The sequence below is a fragment of the Meriones unguiculatus genome, chromosome 8 (assembly GCF_030254825.1).
Source record: "Meriones unguiculatus strain TT.TT164.6M chromosome 8, Bangor_MerUng_6.1, whole genome shotgun sequence".
Taxonomy (NCBI): Eukaryota; Metazoa; Chordata; class Mammalia; order Rodentia; family Muridae; genus Meriones; species Meriones unguiculatus.
The window spans coordinates 65886481-65906165 of NC_083356.1; the positions used below are offsets into that span (position 1 = coordinate 65886481).

At 55.8% G+C, this 19685-nt stretch overlaps 1 protein-coding gene across 7 annotated transcripts; it reads right to left on the reverse strand.

Annotated features, from left to right (window-relative positions):
• Window positions 1-236: 236 nt before the first annotated feature.
• Abca2 (ATP binding cassette subfamily A member 2) lies at window positions 237-19660 on the reverse strand. Of its 7 annotated transcripts, XM_060389610.1 has the most exons (50): window positions 19422-19579; window positions 18361-18452; window positions 16144-16237; window positions 15761-15832; window positions 15007-15118; window positions 14766-14929; window positions 14391-14518; window positions 14132-14242; window positions 13662-13880; window positions 12928-13295; window positions 12526-12685; window positions 11659-11787; window positions 11395-11562; window positions 11222-11318; window positions 10735-10908; window positions 10563-10665; window positions 10379-10493; window positions 10077-10267; window positions 9795-9945; window positions 9517-9721; window positions 9198-9362; window positions 8916-9096; window positions 8617-8829; window positions 8001-8197; window positions 7737-7919; window positions 7335-7519; window positions 7110-7230; window positions 6629-6865; window positions 6343-6549; window positions 5971-6073; window positions 5569-5888; window positions 5281-5494; window positions 5088-5193; window positions 4886-4997; window positions 4743-4803; window positions 4464-4638; window positions 4267-4382; window positions 4045-4192; window positions 3850-3973; window positions 3580-3712; window positions 3378-3495; window positions 3102-3280; window positions 2702-2843; window positions 2464-2598; window positions 2211-2314; window positions 2046-2138; window positions 1836-1938; window positions 1613-1750; window positions 1332-1532; window positions 237-924 (listed from the first exon to the last, which is right to left on the reverse strand). In XM_060389610.1, exons 4-50 carry the CDS (start codon window positions 15783-15785, stop codon window positions 889-891), a joined length of 7170 nt encoding a protein of 2389 aa, XP_060245593.1. In that variant the 5' UTR covers window positions 15786-15832; window positions 16144-16237; window positions 18361-18452; window positions 19422-19579; the 3' UTR covers window positions 237-888. The 7 variants fall into 7 exon arrangements, with proteins under 7 accessions (XP_060245593.1, XP_021506817.1, XP_060245594.1 ...); XM_021651142.2 differs by lacking the exon at window positions 15761-15832 and having other exon boundaries at window positions 19422-19578; XM_060389611.1 differs by lacking the exons at window positions 18361-18452; window positions 19422-19579 and adding an exon at window positions 16848-17001.
• Between the last annotated feature and the right edge of the window lie 25 nt (window positions 19661-19685).

Genomic DNA, 19685 nt, shown 5'->3' on the forward strand with positions numbered 1-19685 from the left:
ACAGCACCAGTGCTGTGTGGACAGCACTGCACAACCCATTCCATAAAGCCCACTTAGGACCCACCCGCTAAGCAGAGGCCTAGGCTGTATGAGTGGGAAAGAGGAATAATGATAGATCTCCACATTTTGAGCAGTCCCTCCCTTAACACAGGATACAGGCTGAGTGGCTGTACCTTAGCCCAATGGGCCTGCCTTCACCCCAACTCCCTCACCCACACGCACAGGCTCCCACAGGCTTTTTTTTTTTTTTTTTCTTATTTATTGAAAACAAACATCTGTGCGCTAAATACAAGGTCCTGCTCCCAGATGGGTGGCAGGAAGGACAGGAAGCTGGATGGGAGAACGACGACAGCTTGAGGGGACAGGGAGGGAGCAGTGGACCCTCTCCTGGCCAGCAAGCCCAGCTTCTCCATTCCTGCTATTCTACCTGGGCTGAGGCAGCCACATTCATGGCTTCCCATGGGTAGCCTAACTTCTTCACAACAGCAGAGGGAGGCTCTTAAAGCAAAGTAAGTAGGCAAGCTGCCTGGTCCCCAACTGCAGTCAGGATGTCCACAAAAAGACATCTGTGCAAGATACTGGCCTGGGCAGAATTGGGGCCGCTGCAGAGTAGGGTCATAGGAAGCTTGGGGCAGCCCATGTCACCCTGGGAAGGTGGATGGTGCTGGGCAGGGTAATGGGCTGGGCCAGGACCCAAGGCTTTAAGGCAAAGCAGGGTGAGGGTATGTGCAGCCCAGGGCCAGGCCAGCCTTTGGCACAATTTGGGGAGGGTGGTAGTTGGGAGGAGGGCAGGAGCCCTTTGGTCCTGAACCTGCCTTTTCAGGGCCTGGCATGTGTGACTAAGGGCTATAGCCACCACAGCTGCATCCCTGATGTGGCTCTTGATGGTCAGCAGAGTGTGTCCGTGTTGAAGGAGAGCTGCGCCTAGTGGAGAGCAGAGGAACTGGGTTTGGGAAGACATCTTCAGCACCCCAGTGGGAGCTGAGGGTGTTCACACTGTACCTGACCTCTGCCTGGGACTGGAGTTCCCCTAAGCATTCTCTCCCTACTAAGCACTCTTTGATGTCTGCGCCTCACCCAGTATGGTAGCCAGTCTGTATCTCTCCCTAGTCTCTGGTTTCCCACCTCTGACATGGGGTCTTCAAAGCTTCCAGTGTGTTCTGGGCTCTGCATTTGGTTTCTGCCCATTCCAATTTCCCCCCACCCACTCAAGTCCCTCTCTGCTCCACAACTAGAAGCCAGTCTATCTTCAGTTAGTTCCCTCACTTGGTCCCTTCAGCCTGAGCCTCTGGGCGGCCTAAGCAACAGCGTGGGAGGATGCTGACACTTACCCGCTCTTCCTCAAAGCTGATGAGCCCCTCATCCTCTGTGTCCAGGTCCTCAGGCTCATCAGCCACCAGTGCCCGGAGCTCTGTGGGTGCAGGGCGGGGCCTCAGAAGGCTGAGTAGTCCAAGGGGGGATGGCAAGGTTGAGGGTTCAGCCTCTTGCTGCTCCACATTGTCACTCTGCTTCTTGGCAAAATTCACAAACACCTGTGGACAGGTGTGGGGGTGAAGGTAAGTGGTGCAGGCAAATCCAAGAAGACACACCCCCTTCCATGTAGCACACTCACATTGTCCAGGGTGGTCTGACTGACTGAGTAGTCCTCGATGCCCAGCACACCCACTACCTGCTCCATCTTGCTGAACACTTGAGCCAGAGAAATATGCTCTGACTTGAGCTGATATTGCACCTTTGTATGATGCCGTTCCTGGGAGGAGATCAGGGAGCTGTGGCAATCAGGGGCTATCAGAGCAGGGCACACCCTCACCCTTACTCCATTCCATCGCACCTACCTTGAGCATGGCCTCTGGGAAGTTCCGGTTGAAGAACCGAACTACATCCTTCACATTCTGGCTGCTTTTGGTCCTTACAGTGATCATGTAGCCATCTCCAAACCTGGTGGGACACAGGTGTGGCCCAGAGCCTTGTGACTGATGGAACTCACCCTGCACGGCCTGACAGAGCTCACCCCTGCACAGTTTCTGCAGCCCTGTGTGACTCACCTGTTCTTGAGGTGCTGGATGCTGCCCAGGCAGCGCAGTCGTCCATTCACCATGATGGCCAGTCGTGTGCACAGAGCTTCACACTCCTCCATGCTGTGGGCAGACAGCACAGGCTGGCACCAGAGGGATTGCCAGAGGCCCATGAGGGGTTGGGAAAAGGCACACCTGTGTGATGTCAGCACCACTGAACGTCCTGTCTTGATGAGGTCCAGAATGAGGTTCCAGAGAAAGCGCCGGGCCTTAGGGTCCATGCCAGTGGTGGGTTCATCCTAGGGCAGGAGTCAGTTCAGCTAGAGACATGGCTCATCCAAGATGGTTCTACCCTGGCTTACCAGGAAGCAGAGGAAGGTAGGGCACCTTCCTCTCCAACTCATAGAAAGACCAAAAGGGTACCTGTCTCCCAACCCCTGAGACTTACTAGAAAGATGAAGGCAGGATACCCAATGAGTGCAATGGCTGTAGATAGCTTCCGTTTATTGCCACCACTGTAGGTACCAGCTGGCTTGTCTGCATACTTTGTCAATTCCAGCTTCTCTAGGGCCCACCTCACCACCTGGCAGGGCCAATATGAGGCATGGACTTTGCCTTATTAGACTCCCACCAGCACAGGCCTGCCACCTACACACACCCACCAGCTAGCTCCCGCTCACCCTCACCTGTGCTTCATCCTTCCAGGGGATGCCACGAAGCCGAGTGTACAGCTGCAGGTGTTCACGAGCTGTGAGCTCATCAAACAGGGCATCAAACTGTGGGCAGTAGCCAAGGCTCTGCTGTACCTGGAGCAGGTCCTTGAGCACACTGGGGACAGAGGGTGATCAATACCCAGGGGGATATGTTTACCCCACACCTGCCCTCCTATTCCCTGGGCGCACTGTCATCTCATCCCTCAATCTACACACACACACACACCTTTGCACCTGAGGGGCAGGGTCACCAACTCAAACCCCTAGCTGTGTACCTCACCCCTGCAGCTGTGTGCCTGGAAGCAGTAACACACAGACACACACACATCCATGCCTCCCTCCAAGTATATCCTAAAGGGCACAGTGACCCCACCTGTGTCCATTGACAAAGGCCTCGCCCCCTGTCGTGCTCTCATCACCAGTCAACATCTTGAAGGTGCTGGTCTTTCCTGCACCATTGACACCAAGGAGCCCAAAGCACTCTCCAGGGCGCACACCCAGGCAAAGGCGGTCCACTGCCAGGATACGGCCAATCTTCCGAGACTTGTACACCTGGCCAAAGAGCCTTTCCACTCAGCAAAGGATGGGGGCCCCTGCCTTGTGTGGCTCCATCCCATTCCCACCAACTTTTCCACATCCCAGAGCCCACCTTGGTCAGGTTCTCAATCTTGACCATGTCATTGTCAGCATCCCCACGGAGCACTCTCTGCCGCTCACTGGCCACATCTACGTCATCCTCCACAGGTTTAGTAGACACAGGCAGGCGTCTAGGGCAGCAAAGTTGGCAGGAGCTGGCCAAGCCACCAACCCCTACCAAGGGTCCCTGCCATCACCTAACATTCTCTACTCACTGTGGCTGCCGCAGGAAGTTATATTGGCACATGATGGTGAGGAAGAATCCCACGAAGCCCTCAACTGTCATGGCCACTAGTCCACGTGTGACAATGTCCCACTCAAATGGGGACTTCATCTTGTCAAACTGGCCTGTGGAACCACTGGTTCAGGGCCTGAGAGCCTCAAGGAGTCCTAGTCATCCCAGCACTGGAACTTAGGAGCTGAGGGCTAGGCATGCTGCTCTGAGGGCCTTGAAGGCCTCCACTGTCCACCCGTGCCAGACTTACCAATTTTGGCGTAGTATTCATTGATGTACTCATTGTAGGCCATCTCCATGAGTCCATGGCCGAGGTTGTAGTTCGGGAAGATGAGGAAGCAGCTTTTCAGGTAACTGTTGACAACCTTTAGATCCTGGGGGACAGACACAGTTCAGCAGTGGTGCCCCAGGCTACACCCTGCTGCCCGTTCAGCCCCACATTTACCTTGTCATGCTCAAAAAGCTGCAGAAGGAAGGTGGCCACAGTGGCTGTGATGCCAATGAAAAGATTGATAACGATGAGGAACACATAGGCTGAGCTAGGGACCTCAAACCAGAAGGAGGCCGGGTACATAATGGGTGTGATGGACCACCTGTAGGCAAATAGCAGTGGTCACAGGGTACCCCTGGCCACACCCATGCCTGTCCACACCCTTCCCCAGCTTACCCATAGAGCAGAAACAAGGAAAGCACTGCTGGGAAGTTGGTGGGTGATGTGTAGGCCGGGAGGTCAAAGACAAATAGGATGATGACACAGCAGGTGGCTGGGACCAGGTAATTGAGCTACAAAAGGCAACAGCAGATGGTGAGAACCGGATGTGAGGAGAGGAGATAGGGATAGGAAAGGACCATGCGGGGGCACACCATGTCCCACACGTAGTTGGCTAGCCAGTAGATGACAGGGTTGCATCCGCTGACAAATTGCAGGTGTTTGGCCTTGGTGGATTTCTCTGCAACGAGGAAGACCACGAAACTGGCTGGCACGAAGGACATGGCCACAATGATAAAGATGGCGATGACTACATCTGTGCCCTGCAGTCTAGAAGAGAACAGCACTCAATCCCAACAGGTGGTCAGGACCATAGTGGTCCTGCTTCCCCCCCCCCCCCGCTCCCCCCAACTAGCTCAGTCGACCTCACTTACAGGTAATCCAGGGAGAGGCTAGCACTAGTCTTGTTCATGGGGTGGTTGGTGACAGTGATGCCTGCACACAGGAAGGACAGCATTAGGCCCATGCACCATTCTGGCTCAGCTGCACTCTATCTCTCAAGCCTGACCCTCCTCACCATAGGCTGCTGGATTTCCCTTGCTTTTGGGCAGGTTTGCACGCAGGATAGCATTGTTGAGGCTGTTGAGGTAGGTGGGCATGCTGTGGTAGCCCTTGTTATTGTAGAGCACCTGGAGAGGGACAAGGGGCTCAGAGAGACTCACAGGCTGAGAGTCACTATGCATAGGACCAGGTCCAAAATACTCAGGGAAGGAACTGACCTGGGCCACCCTTCGCACTGCAATCTTCCGCACCATAGGTGGAGCCCGGGCACCAAAAGATGCTGGGATAGACTTCTGAACATTACCAAAGGTGATGGCTCCATAACTGTACAAAACAGGAGGTAGGGGCAGTTAAGCTAGGTAGCCATCAAGCCAGGTACCCCTTGTTCACAGCCACTCCAGGCTGACTCACCGGTGTAGCCGGAAACGGTCAGAGGTGAAGAGCAGGTACTCAGAGACATTATGGCCAGTGATGTCAGTCAGGATGTCACCTGTGACCACTGTCATCTGGGGTGGATGCCCACCCACACTGCTGGGGCAAGAAAAGCCTGTGCCCTGTGCAGAGCAGGTACAGCGGATGGGCTCATGCACTAGGTGTGGCAGAGAAGGCGCCGACGTCCATGTCTCTATGGGCACAATGCAGCACAATGAGATGGGTCACTTATGGCTGTGGCCCCAGCAGCCTCCCACAAGGTAGTACCTGGTCCAGTAGTAGGTGACAGGGAAGTATTCCAGGCTTGCATCGAGTCCTCCTCCGAGAACATGGGTGAGTCAGAGGGGGCAGGCGAGGGTGGGGGTGGCACGAAGTTGGACAGCGGCAGCCCCTGTGTGAAGGACTCCAGGCACATGCTGTCGAAGAACCGTGCAGCCAGCAGGCGGGACTCTCCACTGCTCAGGTTCAGCGTGGGCCCCAGGGAGCCATTGGCAGGAGACTTGAGCACACAAGTGGCACCCACACCAGAGGGCAGCCGGAATGTGTTCACCAGCTGCTGGGGGCTGGCATCAGGTGACAGCCGTAATCTAAGGGCACGGCAGTGAGTTAGGAGCTGTACATCTCAACTCTTACCCTCCTTTGTGCTACAGCCCCAGCCCATGGCCTCACCGGTACTCCTGGCGCTCCTCATTGGCATAAGGAATAAAGTTGCCACGGGGCTGGGTGTAGTTGTGGTACTGAGAAGGTGACAGGACCAGTGGAGGCAGGTCACCTGGTGGGAGAGTGTGAGCCTGAGCAGGCTCCAACTACTGGAGACCAGCCCCCAGATCTTCATTCTCTCTTCCCTTCACAGAGAGGGCCAAGCAAAGGGGTATGACTCCCCAGGAGGCAGCGCCCTCTAATTAGCCCCTGAATAAGGTTCAGAGTATGGGGAGAGGGATGGAGGAGAGTTTTCCAGAAGGCTGGGAAGAGAGTGAAGCCAAGAACCCAAGGGTCAGATAGTAGCCTTGCCCCACACCATACAGGGCCAGGTAGCCTTACCAATCTCAGGGACAGACAATGCTACGGTCATGGCCACACAAACAAAGAAGGCAGGCAGCAGGATCTGAGAACACAGGGCCTTGGAGTTTCGGCGAGCACAGTGGAAGCGCTTCACCAGGAGCCCATGGAACTGTCGTATCTTCAGCCACCAACCCTCTAGCTTGAGGCTGCCCCGGCCTACCCGAGCCACGGCCTCCATTTCTGCCTCTGTGCAGAGAGTCAGGGGTGAGCAACCAGTTCCGTGCCACCCTTCTGGACCCTCCCTAACCTCCCCATTAGCTTCCACCTTGTAAGCTGATGTTGTCTGAGTCCTGCAAGTTGTCAAAGAGGGGACGGTAGTCACCGTAGACATCAGTGTAGCCAGCGCCCTCATCACCGCGGGCAGAGCCCACAGAGGATGCAGACTGCAGTGATGCCTGGGACTGTGCCAGCTCTGAGCATCGAGCCAGGTTGCCAGTTTGACCCTCCACAGATGTCAGGCCCTCTGTCCCAGGTAACACATCCTTCCTGGACTCCTTCACATCTGCAAAGAACAGAGGCAGTGAGGTTGGGAGGGCTTGGGGCTACAGCACTCCAGGACAGCTCAGTACCTCAGTTTCTACTGCCCACCCATGACACCAGGCCCTGGCTTGATCCCAGCTTCTAGTTCATATACCTGTTCACAGGTAGATTATTGGGTACCACGCCTTCCACTATGAGCCTATACTCGTATCACTTTCAGAATCGAAGAAGCAATGTCCCCAGGGGCACTTTGTGGGTACTCTCACCAGCCTCACTGTTCTCCAGTGACTGGTCCTCTTCAGACACCTTGAGGAACACCTCCTCCAGGGTTGTATCCATCAGCCCAAAACTGCTCAGATGCAGTGCATCCAGGCTGTGCTCTAATTGCTGCAAAGAAGCTGGGTGAGGCCAGGGCTTTAGAATGTAGGCAGGGGTGTTCATCTTTCCTACGGGCTCACCATGTCCCCAACCACCAAGTCCAGCCCTCACACCTGGAAGAGGCGCTCAAAGGCCCCCTTCTTGACAGCCTCACTGGGCAGGATGTAGGAGAGTTCAGTGCTAGTGTCTGAGACCAGCAGGGAGGAAGCCACATGCTTGCGGATGAACTGGGACACCTGGGGCTCTGAGCAGCTGCTCAGCTGAGCACGACTGGGGGGGCTGGATGACAGCCCTGGTTCTGGGAAGGAAGGGGGAGCAGAAGGGGATTCATAGGAGGTTGAAGAAGGATGACCATCAATGGGAACCTAATGGGCAAGTCATGCAGAGGCTTAGAGTTGTCCAAGCCCACCAGGTATCGGGTCCTGATGGAGTGAGGGTGAGGATGCACCTCTCCTAGGTAGGGAGTCACAGGGTAGGAAGGTGCAGAGGCTAGCTCAAGTAGTCTCAGCACAGACCTTGGGAGTTTCCAGGCTCTGCAGGCCGCTTGACCAATGTGAGGCGGTACCCATCGCCATAGGCACCCTTGAGGAAGAGGGGAGAGCCACAGCATTTGAGCTTTCCATGGGAAATGATGGCAATGCGATCCCCCAGCAGGTCGGCCTCATCCATGTGGTGGGTGGACAGGAGGATGGTGCGGCCTGGTAGGTACAGAACCAAGTAAAGTGAGGAGCAGACAAAGATATCCATACCCACTATGGCCAGCCTGTCATCCTGCTCACCTGGCTTATACTTCAGAATGAGGTCCCAGATAGCACGGCGAGCATAGGGGTCCACACCAGCAGTGGGCTCATCTAAGATGATGGCTCTAGAGCCACCCACAAAGGCAATGGCTACTGAGAGCTTGCGCTTCATGCCTCCAGACAGCGTCTGTACCAGTGAGTGCCGCTTGTTGGACAACTCTAGGTCCTCAATCATCCTGTGGACCCAATAGGCGGGCAATGGATGGGAGGGTGATGAATGGGGAGTTAATGAACAAATGGGAGGGTGGTGAATGGAAAGCAATAAACAGAAAGAAAAGTGATGGGCAAGAAGGTAAAGAACCAGAGTGACAGACGGAAGGGTGACATATGGATGAGTGACAGAGAGGAGGGTAGTTTATGGGAGGGATCAGACAGGAAGATGATGGACAGGAAAATGAGGGTCAAGAGCAGAGTGATCGCAGACAGGAAGGCAACGGATGGGAGGGAGACAGGCTAAACAACAGTGGACAGGAACATGGAGAGCTCTCATCTCATCTCATCCCCACCCCTTCCCCTGAATTCCACAGTAACTGACTCTGCTCACATCCACCATCCCATTCACACCATGCCCTGTCTGTCCCCTCGCTGTACCCACTTGTCCATCTCTTTTCGGATCTCCGCTTGTGCCATGCTCTTGAGCCTAGAGTAGAACCAGAGGTGCTCCTCCACAGTGAGTCGGTCAAAGAGCACATTGTGCTGTGGGCACATGCCCAGGTTCTTACGGATCTCATCCATCTCTGTGCGGATGTCATGCCCATAGATAGTGGCTGAGCCCGATGTGGGTGGGAACAGTCCAGTCAGGATAGACCTGGAGTGGGGAAAGTAGAGTCACAACGCACCATATCCAGAGGGAACCATATCCCTGGAGGCTAAACTCTGTCCCTAGACACTCACATGGTAGTGGTCTTGCCAGCTCCATTGTGGCCTAGGAAAGACACCACCTGATTCTCATAGAGATTGAGGCTCAGTTTGTTTAAGGCCAGCTTCTTGTCATTCTTATAGACCTTGGTGAGCTTGTCCACACAGACGACCAAGGGCAGGTGGGTGGGCTCCTCTTCCATACCGCGTGTCTCCTCTGTATCAGGGCTAGGTCAGTAGGATGGGGGCAGCACTAAGGCTACCCAAGGCCCCCAAACCCAGCACCCACCCCAGTCAGCATTCTGACTCTAGCCTCACCAAAGTGCCGGCTCTCCATGGCACAGGCCTGGTCCTCCTCCATAACACTGAGGCGTGGTGTGTGTGCCCATGGCCAGCTCCACTCCCAGGCCTCTGTTCGCCCACTGCCCAGCCAATAGGACTTCTGCAGTGGGAAGTACCAGGGCCGGGGCAGCCCATACATACCTGGGAATCCAGGGGGCAAGAGGCTGATCAAGGGCCTGGAGGTGACTATCTACCACAAGGCCAAAGGTGACTATCTACCACAATGCCACCCGGAGGACGGAGGAAGCCCAGTGACCTTGTCCCACCCCAGATCCCTCCACTGGTGGGCCTGTACCTGGGTGAACCGCCTCAATGTACCAAGTGAGCACGCCATAGACCACTGTATCCACCATAAGCATGGTGACAGCAAGAAGCAGGTTGAAGTCATCCCCTTCCACTGGGGACTGGCTGAACGTGTGCCACTGGATACCCACACCTGCCACTTCATACAGAGCAAAGTACTTGGAGCCCAGGCCAAAGGCTGTTGTGGACATCAGGGACTACAGAAAGAGGGGTATCAGTAGGTGGGCTGGAGATGGACACCTACTGGCCCTGCCCAGCCACAATCCTCACCGCAATGCACTTCTCGAAGGCAGTGATCTTATCGTGGGCCACTTCCTCTCGGATTGCTACATACATGTAGGGAACGTAGCTCAAGAAGTAGATGATGCCACCACAGGCTGAGGCCAATTTAGCCTTAGAGTATAGCACAGACACCAGGAAGCTGGAGTGGAGACCACATAGCTGTTAGCCCCAAAACCCCTGGCTCTGGGCCTGCAGCCCACGAGGGCTGCCCCTGCTCCAAGTAAGGGCCTGCCTATCTTTGGGGGTTTCCCAGCTCCTTGCAGCACTCACCAGAACATGATAGTGGCCACAGCGTAGACAGCAAGGAAGAGCCAGATAATGAGTACGTGGCTGTGCATGAGCACCTGGCCATACTTGAGGATGGCAGTTAGAGCAGTCACTGAGATGGACAGCTGCACAAAGCCTGTGATAAACCAGGCCACCCAGTGCACAGCATTGTTCAGGCCCATCGTCTTCATCACCTGTAGTGTGGGGCAGCATAGCTACCTTGTGGCAGGGACCCAGAGAGGACAGGCCTGTACTGCCCTCCCCACAGCCTGCTGGAAGGGGGTCTTGCAGCTGGCCAGACTCACCTCCTTGAGCCGATGTTCCTTCTCTGCCACAATGTGTTGGATAGTCATGGCCACAGAATAGACCCAGGAGATCACCATGCACAGTGGCATCATGTGCTCGATGACAAACAGGAAGCTGAGGGGAAACAGGTGTGAAGTGGGGCTTGGGCCTGAGACCCCCAAACCTCTGTAGGCCAACACTCACTCATCACGGGTGTAGCAGGGATATGGGAACATCTGCACGTAGTTGCCAGGTTCCACCACGTCATGCCCCACGAATGTGTTGATGATGGCACGCTCCATCATGTCTGTGGGTGGAGGCAGTGTTAGGGCAAGGCCAGCCACGACTCCCATCCCATCTGGGCTCAGCCTCTCACCCTGGATCCAAACGAAGCCATAGAGGAAGTAGAAGCGACCACCCGTGTTGGGCCCTGGGCGCCAATAAGCACGGCGGATCTCATTGGTTTTCTCAGTGAAGCTTGAGTTCTGGCGAATCTTGTAATGTACGTGTGGAGGGAGAGAGCCATCCTTCCGTGTCTGGAAAATCACGCCTGGGAACAGGAGACTGGTGAAGTGTATGGCCAGAGAGCATGGGTGGGACATACTGTAAAGTGAGTACTCCAGGAGTGGTAATGGGACAGATGAGGTGTCTTAGGAAAGCTGGAGCATGGGGGATGGGGCAGAGCCAGCATGTGAGTGTGGGACCAAAGGGAAACAGGCTAAGGAGAATGGGAGAGATTTGAGAAGACATGGAACTGGTGAAGAGGTTTGGGCTAAGGAACAGAAAGATAACAGGGCTGAGTCAGCGAGAATATCGGTCTGTAGAAGACACAGGACCTTGTGGGAGGAGGGAGAGAAACTCACTGGCAAACACTGTGACGTTGTCCTGGTACGCCTGGTTGAGGGTGTAGTTGACAATGCTCTCCTCATCAGGAAAACCCTTAAAGATGTCTACACTCACCTGGAAAAAGGGCTATCACTGGAGCTAGCCCTGAAAATGCTGGGGGAGACAGGGTCATAGGGCTCACCCACAATACCTTGGACATGAACTGGATCCAGCCACAGGCTGCATTGTCAATTGTGTCCAGCTGTTGCAAAAGGACTGTGCCATTAGGCAGTGAAAAGTTGTCCTGGCGCAGGGCAGGTGGCAGTTCCTCCAGCGACAGGTTCATTGCTTCAGGGTGCAGCCGCAGATCAGCCACATACTGGGGTCAAGAGTTGAGTTCAGGGTGTGGCTCACACCTTTCAGCTCTAAGCAGAAGAGTCCACCTAGGTGCCCAGCCACCTTGTCCCCACAGCACCTGCTGCAGCCAGTGTAGATGCTGCTGCAGCCTCCCTTGCTCCAGAAAGCTTCGAATCTCTGAGGAGATGTTGAGCCAGACCTGGGCGTAGTGTGTCACATTGCCCACAAAGGCAAAGGTCTCATTGGCCTGCAGAGAATGAAAGCTTGGGGCACAGGGCTCCAGGAAGAATCCAAGCCAGTCTGAGTCCTCTACATTCTCATATGCCCAAGGGACCAGGCCAACTCCTACCCTTACTAAGGCCAAACATCTACCCAGAGGTTTCTGTATCACCCTTCTATAGTATCCACATGAAATTGAACTTGAATCCCACCACAGTAGCCACACATGCTTTCCCAGCTCGTTCCTCCTATCCTTCCACATGCCCCTTGAACACCTGATGTCTGGTCCTCATTCCTCCCAAGGACACCTCCAAGGTCCAGGCCTTGTCACACCCATTTCCAGCCTTGGCTTACACTGTTCCAACAAACCCTCTCCCCAGGTTCCAACACTCCTTGCACCCTGTTCATATGATGCTACTGATGTTGGGGGTGGGGGTGGGGGTCTCTGAACATAGCACCCTGGCCCAGCAAGCATGGTAAGTGGCAGGGGACACTCTAACAGGACCAGCCAGTCTTCCCAATGCATCTCTGCAGAAACATTCCAGAGTTGACAACAGAAAAGCTGCCAAGTGCCACTATACCCCCAGCCCTGAAACTCCCCAGGCCAGGCACACAGTACCCAGATTTCATGAAGTCAAGCTCAGCTCTTACCAGTCCTACATGGAGTCCTGGGCCTGCAGAGCCCTCAATCAGGCTCTTGCTGGGCTTATGCTCCTGCTGGAGAGACAGGCACAACCCATGACCCAAATGTGCCAGACACACACACCTTGAGGATGACACGGTCAGCTTCAGAGCCCGCTGGTGCATACAGGATTTTGGGGTTGCTGGTCATGAGGTGCACAAGAAGGCCCAGGTTCCGCTGTTCTTTGCTTGTGAAGCCCAGGGAGCTCATGTTGCCCCTCCGAAGTGCTTCAGGCTCAATGGTGCTGGCAGAGACAAAGCACCAGGAGCAGGGCAGGGATGTTAGGACCAGCGGGATGGGACACTTGGGATGGCTCAACAGGCGCCCAGGCTAAGGTGGGGCTAAGGTCAGGTATAGGGTGCACTTAAATGTAGGGCCAGATATCAAATGGGACTCCAAAATGATCTGTGCAAAGGGCCAGGCAATGGGATCAACTCCCCACTACCTGTGACTTTACTCCTCCCTATCCCTTTGCTGCCGACCTACCGGTTGTTGCCACACAAGATGGGCTGCAGGCCAGCCCAGAGCTGCACAAAGGCTGCGCACTGGCCTTGCAGAGTGTCAGGAGAGGCAGGGGTGGCAGGTGGTTGGGTGACCTCCTCAGTGGTGATGTTGGGACCTATGTTTGCCCCTGTTCCAGTGCTGTTGGCCACTCCACTCAGGCTGCTAGCTTGAGGTGCAGGGCCCCGGCCAGCACAGGCACCTTGAGGCAGCAGCAGAGCAAGGGCTGACAAGACATCCACATCCTGTAGAAACTTCTGAGCATCCAGCAGGTCCCCTAAGAGTGCCTGCAGGCTCTGTGGGGACGGCGCCTGCTGCTGGGGGTCTGAGACGTTGGAGGCATCCAAGCCCAGCTGAGGAGAAGACCAGGCATGTGAAAAATGCAGGCCAGGAGACAGGGTGAACTGAGTTGGAGGTGACTCAGGGAAGTGACTAAGATAAAAAGTGGAGCAGTGGGGATATCAGCAGGGGACAGTGCTTGGGGAAGATGAGAGGATCTGCAGTTTGGGAAGTCTTGGCCAGGGCTAGAGGTATAGCTGGGGGTGAGAAATGGGAGGGAATTGAGGCCTGAAATTGGGTAGAGGGTACCGAATGCTCAATTATAAGCCATATTATGCATGGCCTGGGAGCAGCCAAACACCCTTAGGCTCCAAGTAGTCCCAGCACCTTCTCCAGGCTGGTCAACAGGTTTGCTGGCCAACTGGCAGGAAGGCCCTCACCTGCCGGGCAATCTTGGCCATGTCCAGCTGGTTCCGGAGCTCAGCGGCCAGATCACTGAAGCGCTGGGCCCGAGCTGTAGCCTGCCCACTGCAGATAGCATCTCGGTAGCCCTGCAGATCTACCTGATGACCCTCAGGCATGGTAAGAATCCGTCCCAGCTCCCTAGAGCCTGGTGCACAGGTGAGCTGCTCCAGGAGGGCAGGAGCCAGCAACCACTCCTAGGGGCAAGGCACCAGGGACTAGTAAAGCCTACATACCAACCAAGAAATGATCAAGGCCCTAAGGTAGCCCAAGATCCTTCCCTGACCAGTCACTGGCTGGCTTTGTCCCCAGGGTCCCCAGTGCTGTGGGAGCACTTAAGTCATCATCCTGCCTCCACTTCCCTACGCATACCACAGAGCCTCAGAATTTACGTGTAACTAAGGAAGAGCCTTTTCTTCCACCCATCTCCCAGGGACAGGCCCCTCACCTCCATTTGGAATAGAGGATTACCACCCAGGTGGCTCCAGGGCTCCTGCTTCCTGAGGAAACCCAACTTCCCATCCAGGTCAGGCAAAGGACCAAAAAGCAAGTGATAGACCTGTATTGTGAAGCACCTGGCTCAGTAGTGGCTCCAGAGGCCTGAGAGGAACTCAGGCATCCTTACAGCCCCCCATCTCCCCCAACACTGCTGTGACCTGGGGTCATGGGAAAAGCAGAGGCTACCATTGATACATATTCCACCTCACCTCAGAAGGGTCCACACGGGCAGCCAGGAGGGCCTGGGCTGTGCTGTTGGGAAGTGACAGGTTCTGCATCAGGAAACGCCAAAGGTCCCTCTGGTCCCTGGCCACCGAGTTCAGGGAGAAGGAAGACACTAAACAGGCAAGAAGATGGGACTTAGGGTCCGGCTCTAGCTGGGGCTAAGATGTCCCAGATAGTCTCTAAGCAGAGCTACCAGCACCACCCTGGGCCTGCTTAAAGCACACAAGTAAGGGACAATGTGGTGAAGAACAAGGGCCCAGGGCCAGAGGCAGGCTATGACCTAGAGTGATGAAGCAGGCAGGCTTCCAGTGACAGTAGTGCTTAGGCCCTCCCCCAAGCCATCCCCATGCAGGGAACACCTGCAGGTCTGGCTGCGTGGTTCTCCCAGGTGCTGGGGCCAGAGCTGAGGGCCTCCAGATGTTGACGCAGGGCCTCAAGCTCTGAGCCCAGGCTGGGCCGCACTGGGTCAAACAAGTTGCCCTCCTCCACGACACGATTGAGGCGTTCCAGAAGCTGGGTGACCCTGCAACATCATAAAACACCAGCTGTTGGTAAGGGTAGGGGTAGCTGGTTCCCAAGGCATGGGGTAGGGGCACTCACGTGGAGTTGGCATACTGCAGGAAGCCAAACTCATCACGTTGGCCATCAGGGCAAAGTGATTGCATGACGGGCAGGATGCCGGCAGATGTCAGTGGTGCCGCGGTGTAAAAAGCTAGTAGGATCAAGAATGGGAAAGATGGGGGCCAAGAAAGATGTTTAGAGACAGTCAGGAAGGAAAAGCAGCTTTAGGCAGAATAGGATTGGGGCACAGAGCATTTGGCCACCAGCTATGCTAAGGCAAATGACTCTGCAAGTCAGAGGTCAGGGGTCCACCTGCCATCCCTGTAACTCCCAGCACATCCCTCCTTAGCCTATGCAGTGCCCAAATGCCCCATCAATCCACCTCCCCACAGAGACAAGGTTAGCACATGAGGTACCCCTTAGTAGTGACCTCTGACCTCTCAGACCAACTGGTTAGCAGAGGGAGTGCAACAGCCCAAAGGAGTTTGAAGGGAAAGTTTCAGGTCATCTCAGCCTCATCTCAGGCTAGCCCAGGCTCAACCCAGAAACCCCACCCTTAGAAAGAACAGCCAGACAACCTCACAGATACCCTGCCAAGAAGATACTCCAGTGGCTTGACCAAGGTGCCAGCTATGGCCCAGGTGACCTGGCCCTTCACTACCCTCCACCACCCGTATCATAGCCCACCACCCAAAGTCATAAGCCAGCCTGTCCTGACCACAGGCAGGGGCTTCTATTGGACCCAGCTGCTAGGAGGCTGTTAATGCAAGCAGTAGGGGTGCTTAAGCTATACCAGGAGGACCTGCCAGGCCATCCATGGCTGCCACCTGAGCCAGCAAAAAGGAGATGGCTGCTCACTTACAGACTGCATGCAGGCCGGGCCGAGGAAGACAAGAGACCATGCAGGGTGGGGGCAGGTCAAAACAGAACAGAGGAGACTAATGAATGCCTGGACCCTCCAGAAACAGGCACCACTGTCATTCATGGCCACAATGGCCGGCCATGCCCTCCACAGACTAGCCAAGACATGTGGTCAGGACCACATGAGGATAGGGCACTTGGGCCATGGCCTCAGGAAGTCTTGGGACTGGGGACACACTCAGGCTGACATGTGCACAGAAAAGACTCTTATCCCTCCCTGCCCACCCACATGCCCAGGCAATGCCTACACCTCACCTTCCTTCACAGAGATGGTGGGCTTCTTCTGCCGCAGGCCCAACAGGATGAAGAAGAGGACAAGCGGGATGAAGATCTCAAAAGCCAGGACCCACTGGAAAGGGTGGGCCACATGAGGCTATATGCAGTCTGTCCACTGCCTGCCCAGGGCTGGACATGATGAACATGTCCTGGCCTAGGCTCTTCTGACCTTGAAGGACCAGCCAAGCCATGTGCACCCAGTAGCCATGAAGGATCAGCACAGGTTTCTCAGGTCCAGCCAAGATCCTAGTCCCTCCTAGTACACCAAGATGTTGAATCCTCCAGCCTAGACTGTGCCTGCCAAACCATGGACCACCTATCCTCTGAAAGGGTCAAAAGCCAGCAGGAACAAATCAACCAGATTACGGCCAACTCTAACCATTCACTTGTTTACCCAACTCATCTTCTCCCTGCCAACCTGTTGGGCCACCTGAGTGGGATTTTGGAGTGTACCTTGGCCACATGTGGTCTCTGACTGCCTTGAACCCTTACATGCACCTCTCCTCTCCTCTGCTAAAGCATCCTTGTAACTTTGTATTGGACTCACAGAGATGAGGCCTAGTGTGAGCAAGGCCCAGCCTATGACCAGGGCCCTGGGCCTCAAGCCAACATGGTCCCTAACCTCTCAGGGCCAGGTTGTCAGGATAGGCCAGAACTGCCAAAACCCTGGGGGCCAGACTCACCTCCAGTGCCACCTAGAAAACAGGGCTTTACCAATTCCTGCCCCCACCTTAGCTTGGGAGGAAGGCCAGGAAACATATCATGAAGCTCCTGCCTCTGAGATCATAGGAAACCACCACCAGAGCAGTCCTCTTCCCCAGCTCTGTACTATCAGGCCTCTTGCACCCTCATCACCATCGGAAGCAGACTCTGAAGCCCCTCCCAGGAGTGGTGTAGGGCCGTGCCCAGTCTGTCCCTGGCTGTGCCCACTGTGCTCTGACAATAGCTCTCTGTGATCCAGAATACCCTGCTGTGTGTCCATACTCCACACCCGCCTCAGCCTGTGCCAGTCTCCACCTCCTTTTTAGCCAAGATGGAGGGCCAGCTGAGGATTATGTGCACCCAAGGATGCAGGACAAATGTGTTTCACACATACAGAGTGGCTGGTGACAGGGGCCATAGCTCAAGAGACAGTCCTATCCATGCCTGCCCTACCATGGGTACCTCCGCCCTGCCCTGGACACCTCTGCCTGAGTACCTGCAGCACAGGCTAGGCTGTCTCTCCTATCACTATAGCAATGGCTGTGCATGAGCTGCTGGAAGAATGAGTCCTGGCTGGCAGGTGGAGGGCAACAGAGGGGCATCAGGTTACAGGCTCACAGCACAGGTCCAGCAATAACCTAAGTGTTGAACCTGGGTGACAGCAAGTGACCTAGGGACTCTGTCCCTTAAGACAAATCCAGTGCTTCCACCCTGGTCCACTGTCTCCATGTTCACCCTGGGCGTGAGTAGCCTCATGCTTGCTGTGGTGGAGGGTTGGGGGGGGGCACAGGTGATACCCAAGTGTGATGTTGGGGTCTTCCAACACAGCTACTCAATACTGGTGGTCCTCCTAAGGGTGCCAGAGTAGACTCGTGCCCCACGTGCAACTCAATAACAGGACAATTGAGGCGTAGTACTTGGAAGAAGGAAGCAGGAAGGGCAAAAGTCCTGAGGTCTCCCTCCAGATCATAATCTTTGCATAGGTGCACCCCCAAGCCCAGCAAAGACTGTCTGCCTGCTGGCACCTCACTGTGGCCATAGGCTAAGGGTCTTCACTGTGGTCTAACTGGTCTCTGGGAATGGGAACCCCGCCTAGCAGGCAGGGATCAGTCTTAGGAAAAAGGCCATCGCACCTCCACCTGACTGTGAAATCACTGTGCTCTTCTCAGAGCCTGGTGTGATGCTATCTGATGCAGGAACTATGTTTTAGCCTCTGCTCCCAAGCCCTGAATGGGTCTTCCTGACAAGCAACTTGGATGTAGGCACTGAGGCATGCCTACATCCTCACTCTGTGTCCCTTTCTCCAGTGACTCAAATGCTAGAGTCACACGTCTGCTCCTTCAGATCCCACACCAGCCAGTTCCAAACAACCAGGACAGAGAATGTACCCAATCCTGGCTATCAGCCAGGGCCAGGTGCCCACAGGAATCTTGCCAGGCCATGGTGATGATTGCTACCCACCCTGCCAACAGACCAGAGTTTCTTATTATGCACCTGAAGTTCTCAAAGAAGAACACAGGAGGAGTGTCGCTGCCCAAGGAGTCTCTGGGTATGAGCTGGATAGGGTCCTTCCTTTAGGTGCCATTCTGGAAAATCCCAAGAGCCCACAGATACTCTTGCTGGCCCAGGACTGTCTGGGTGCCCTTGCCCTCCCAAGGACTGGGATAAAAACCAAGGCCAACGCCATCTATGCCCCCTATCCAGCTTCTCACCCAGGATTCCTACCCCAATACTCTTATGTGCTGGCTGTCCTAGACAGGTACTGAGAAGCTCGCCAGAACCCAGCCCCCACAGAGGTCCGAGGCAGGAGAAATTAGAGGGGCAGGCAGCCTCAGGAGAAACTGGCCCTAAAGGACAAAGAGGTGCTGGAATTTGACTGGGTCGAGCCGGTACAAAGAGGACATACACAGGGATGAGAAAGCAGGAGGGTTGTAGTTATGGCAGGCTGGGTTAGGAAAAGAGATGATGGAAGGAGGAGAAGACGATAGAGGAGGTGGAGGTTTTGGAGGGGGAGGAAGAGGAGGAGGAGCAGTAGCAGCAGCAGCAGCAGCAGCAGCAGCAGCAGGGCGGCGGCAGCAGCAACAGCAGCGGCGAGGGCTGTTTGGTACCAGTTTCAGCCTAAGGTGCCTGCCCAAGGGCAGAAAGAGTATGGGTAAACGAAATGAAGAGACAGGTCCCTATGGGAGCTCCAGAAGCGGTGCAGAGTCCCTAAGCTGAATGGTGTGTCCCAGCTAGCGCTCTGTCCCGGGAACCTGGGACTCGTTGGAGCTGAAATCCAGGGACCACCTGCCCCAAACCCAGCCTGCCAGGGAGCGCTGAGGAGGGCGCCGGCCGGTGACTCAGCCGAGCGCTGCGAGTGTCAGAGGACCAAGGCATGGCCGAACCCTCTACCGGAGGCCCGGAACCCTGCGGAGGCAGCGGGCTCCGTACAGGGTCTCCGGTGGAGCCCTCCCAGGGTCTGCGCGCGCCTAGGCACTGCAAGCGCAAGTGAAGAGCGCATCCGCAAATTGGGCGCGCGGCCTGCGAGCCCCGGAGGGCGGGCGAGGGTCGCTCACCGGGCTCCGGCGCTTCAGCGTCACGTTCTTCCAGAGCAGCAGCTGCAGCTGGTGCAAGAAGCCCATGGCCGGGCCGCGCTCTGCCGCCTCAGCGCCGCGGCCCGCTCCTCTGCGCGCCCCACCCGCGCCCCACTGCCCGCCGCGCAGCTCGGCATCAGCCGCGCGGGGGCGGGGCGCTCGTGCGTCCAGGACCTGCTCCTCTCAGGCTCCGCCCCGGCGGCCGCGGCTGCCGAGACTCACTCACGCGCCCGCGACCGCCGCCCT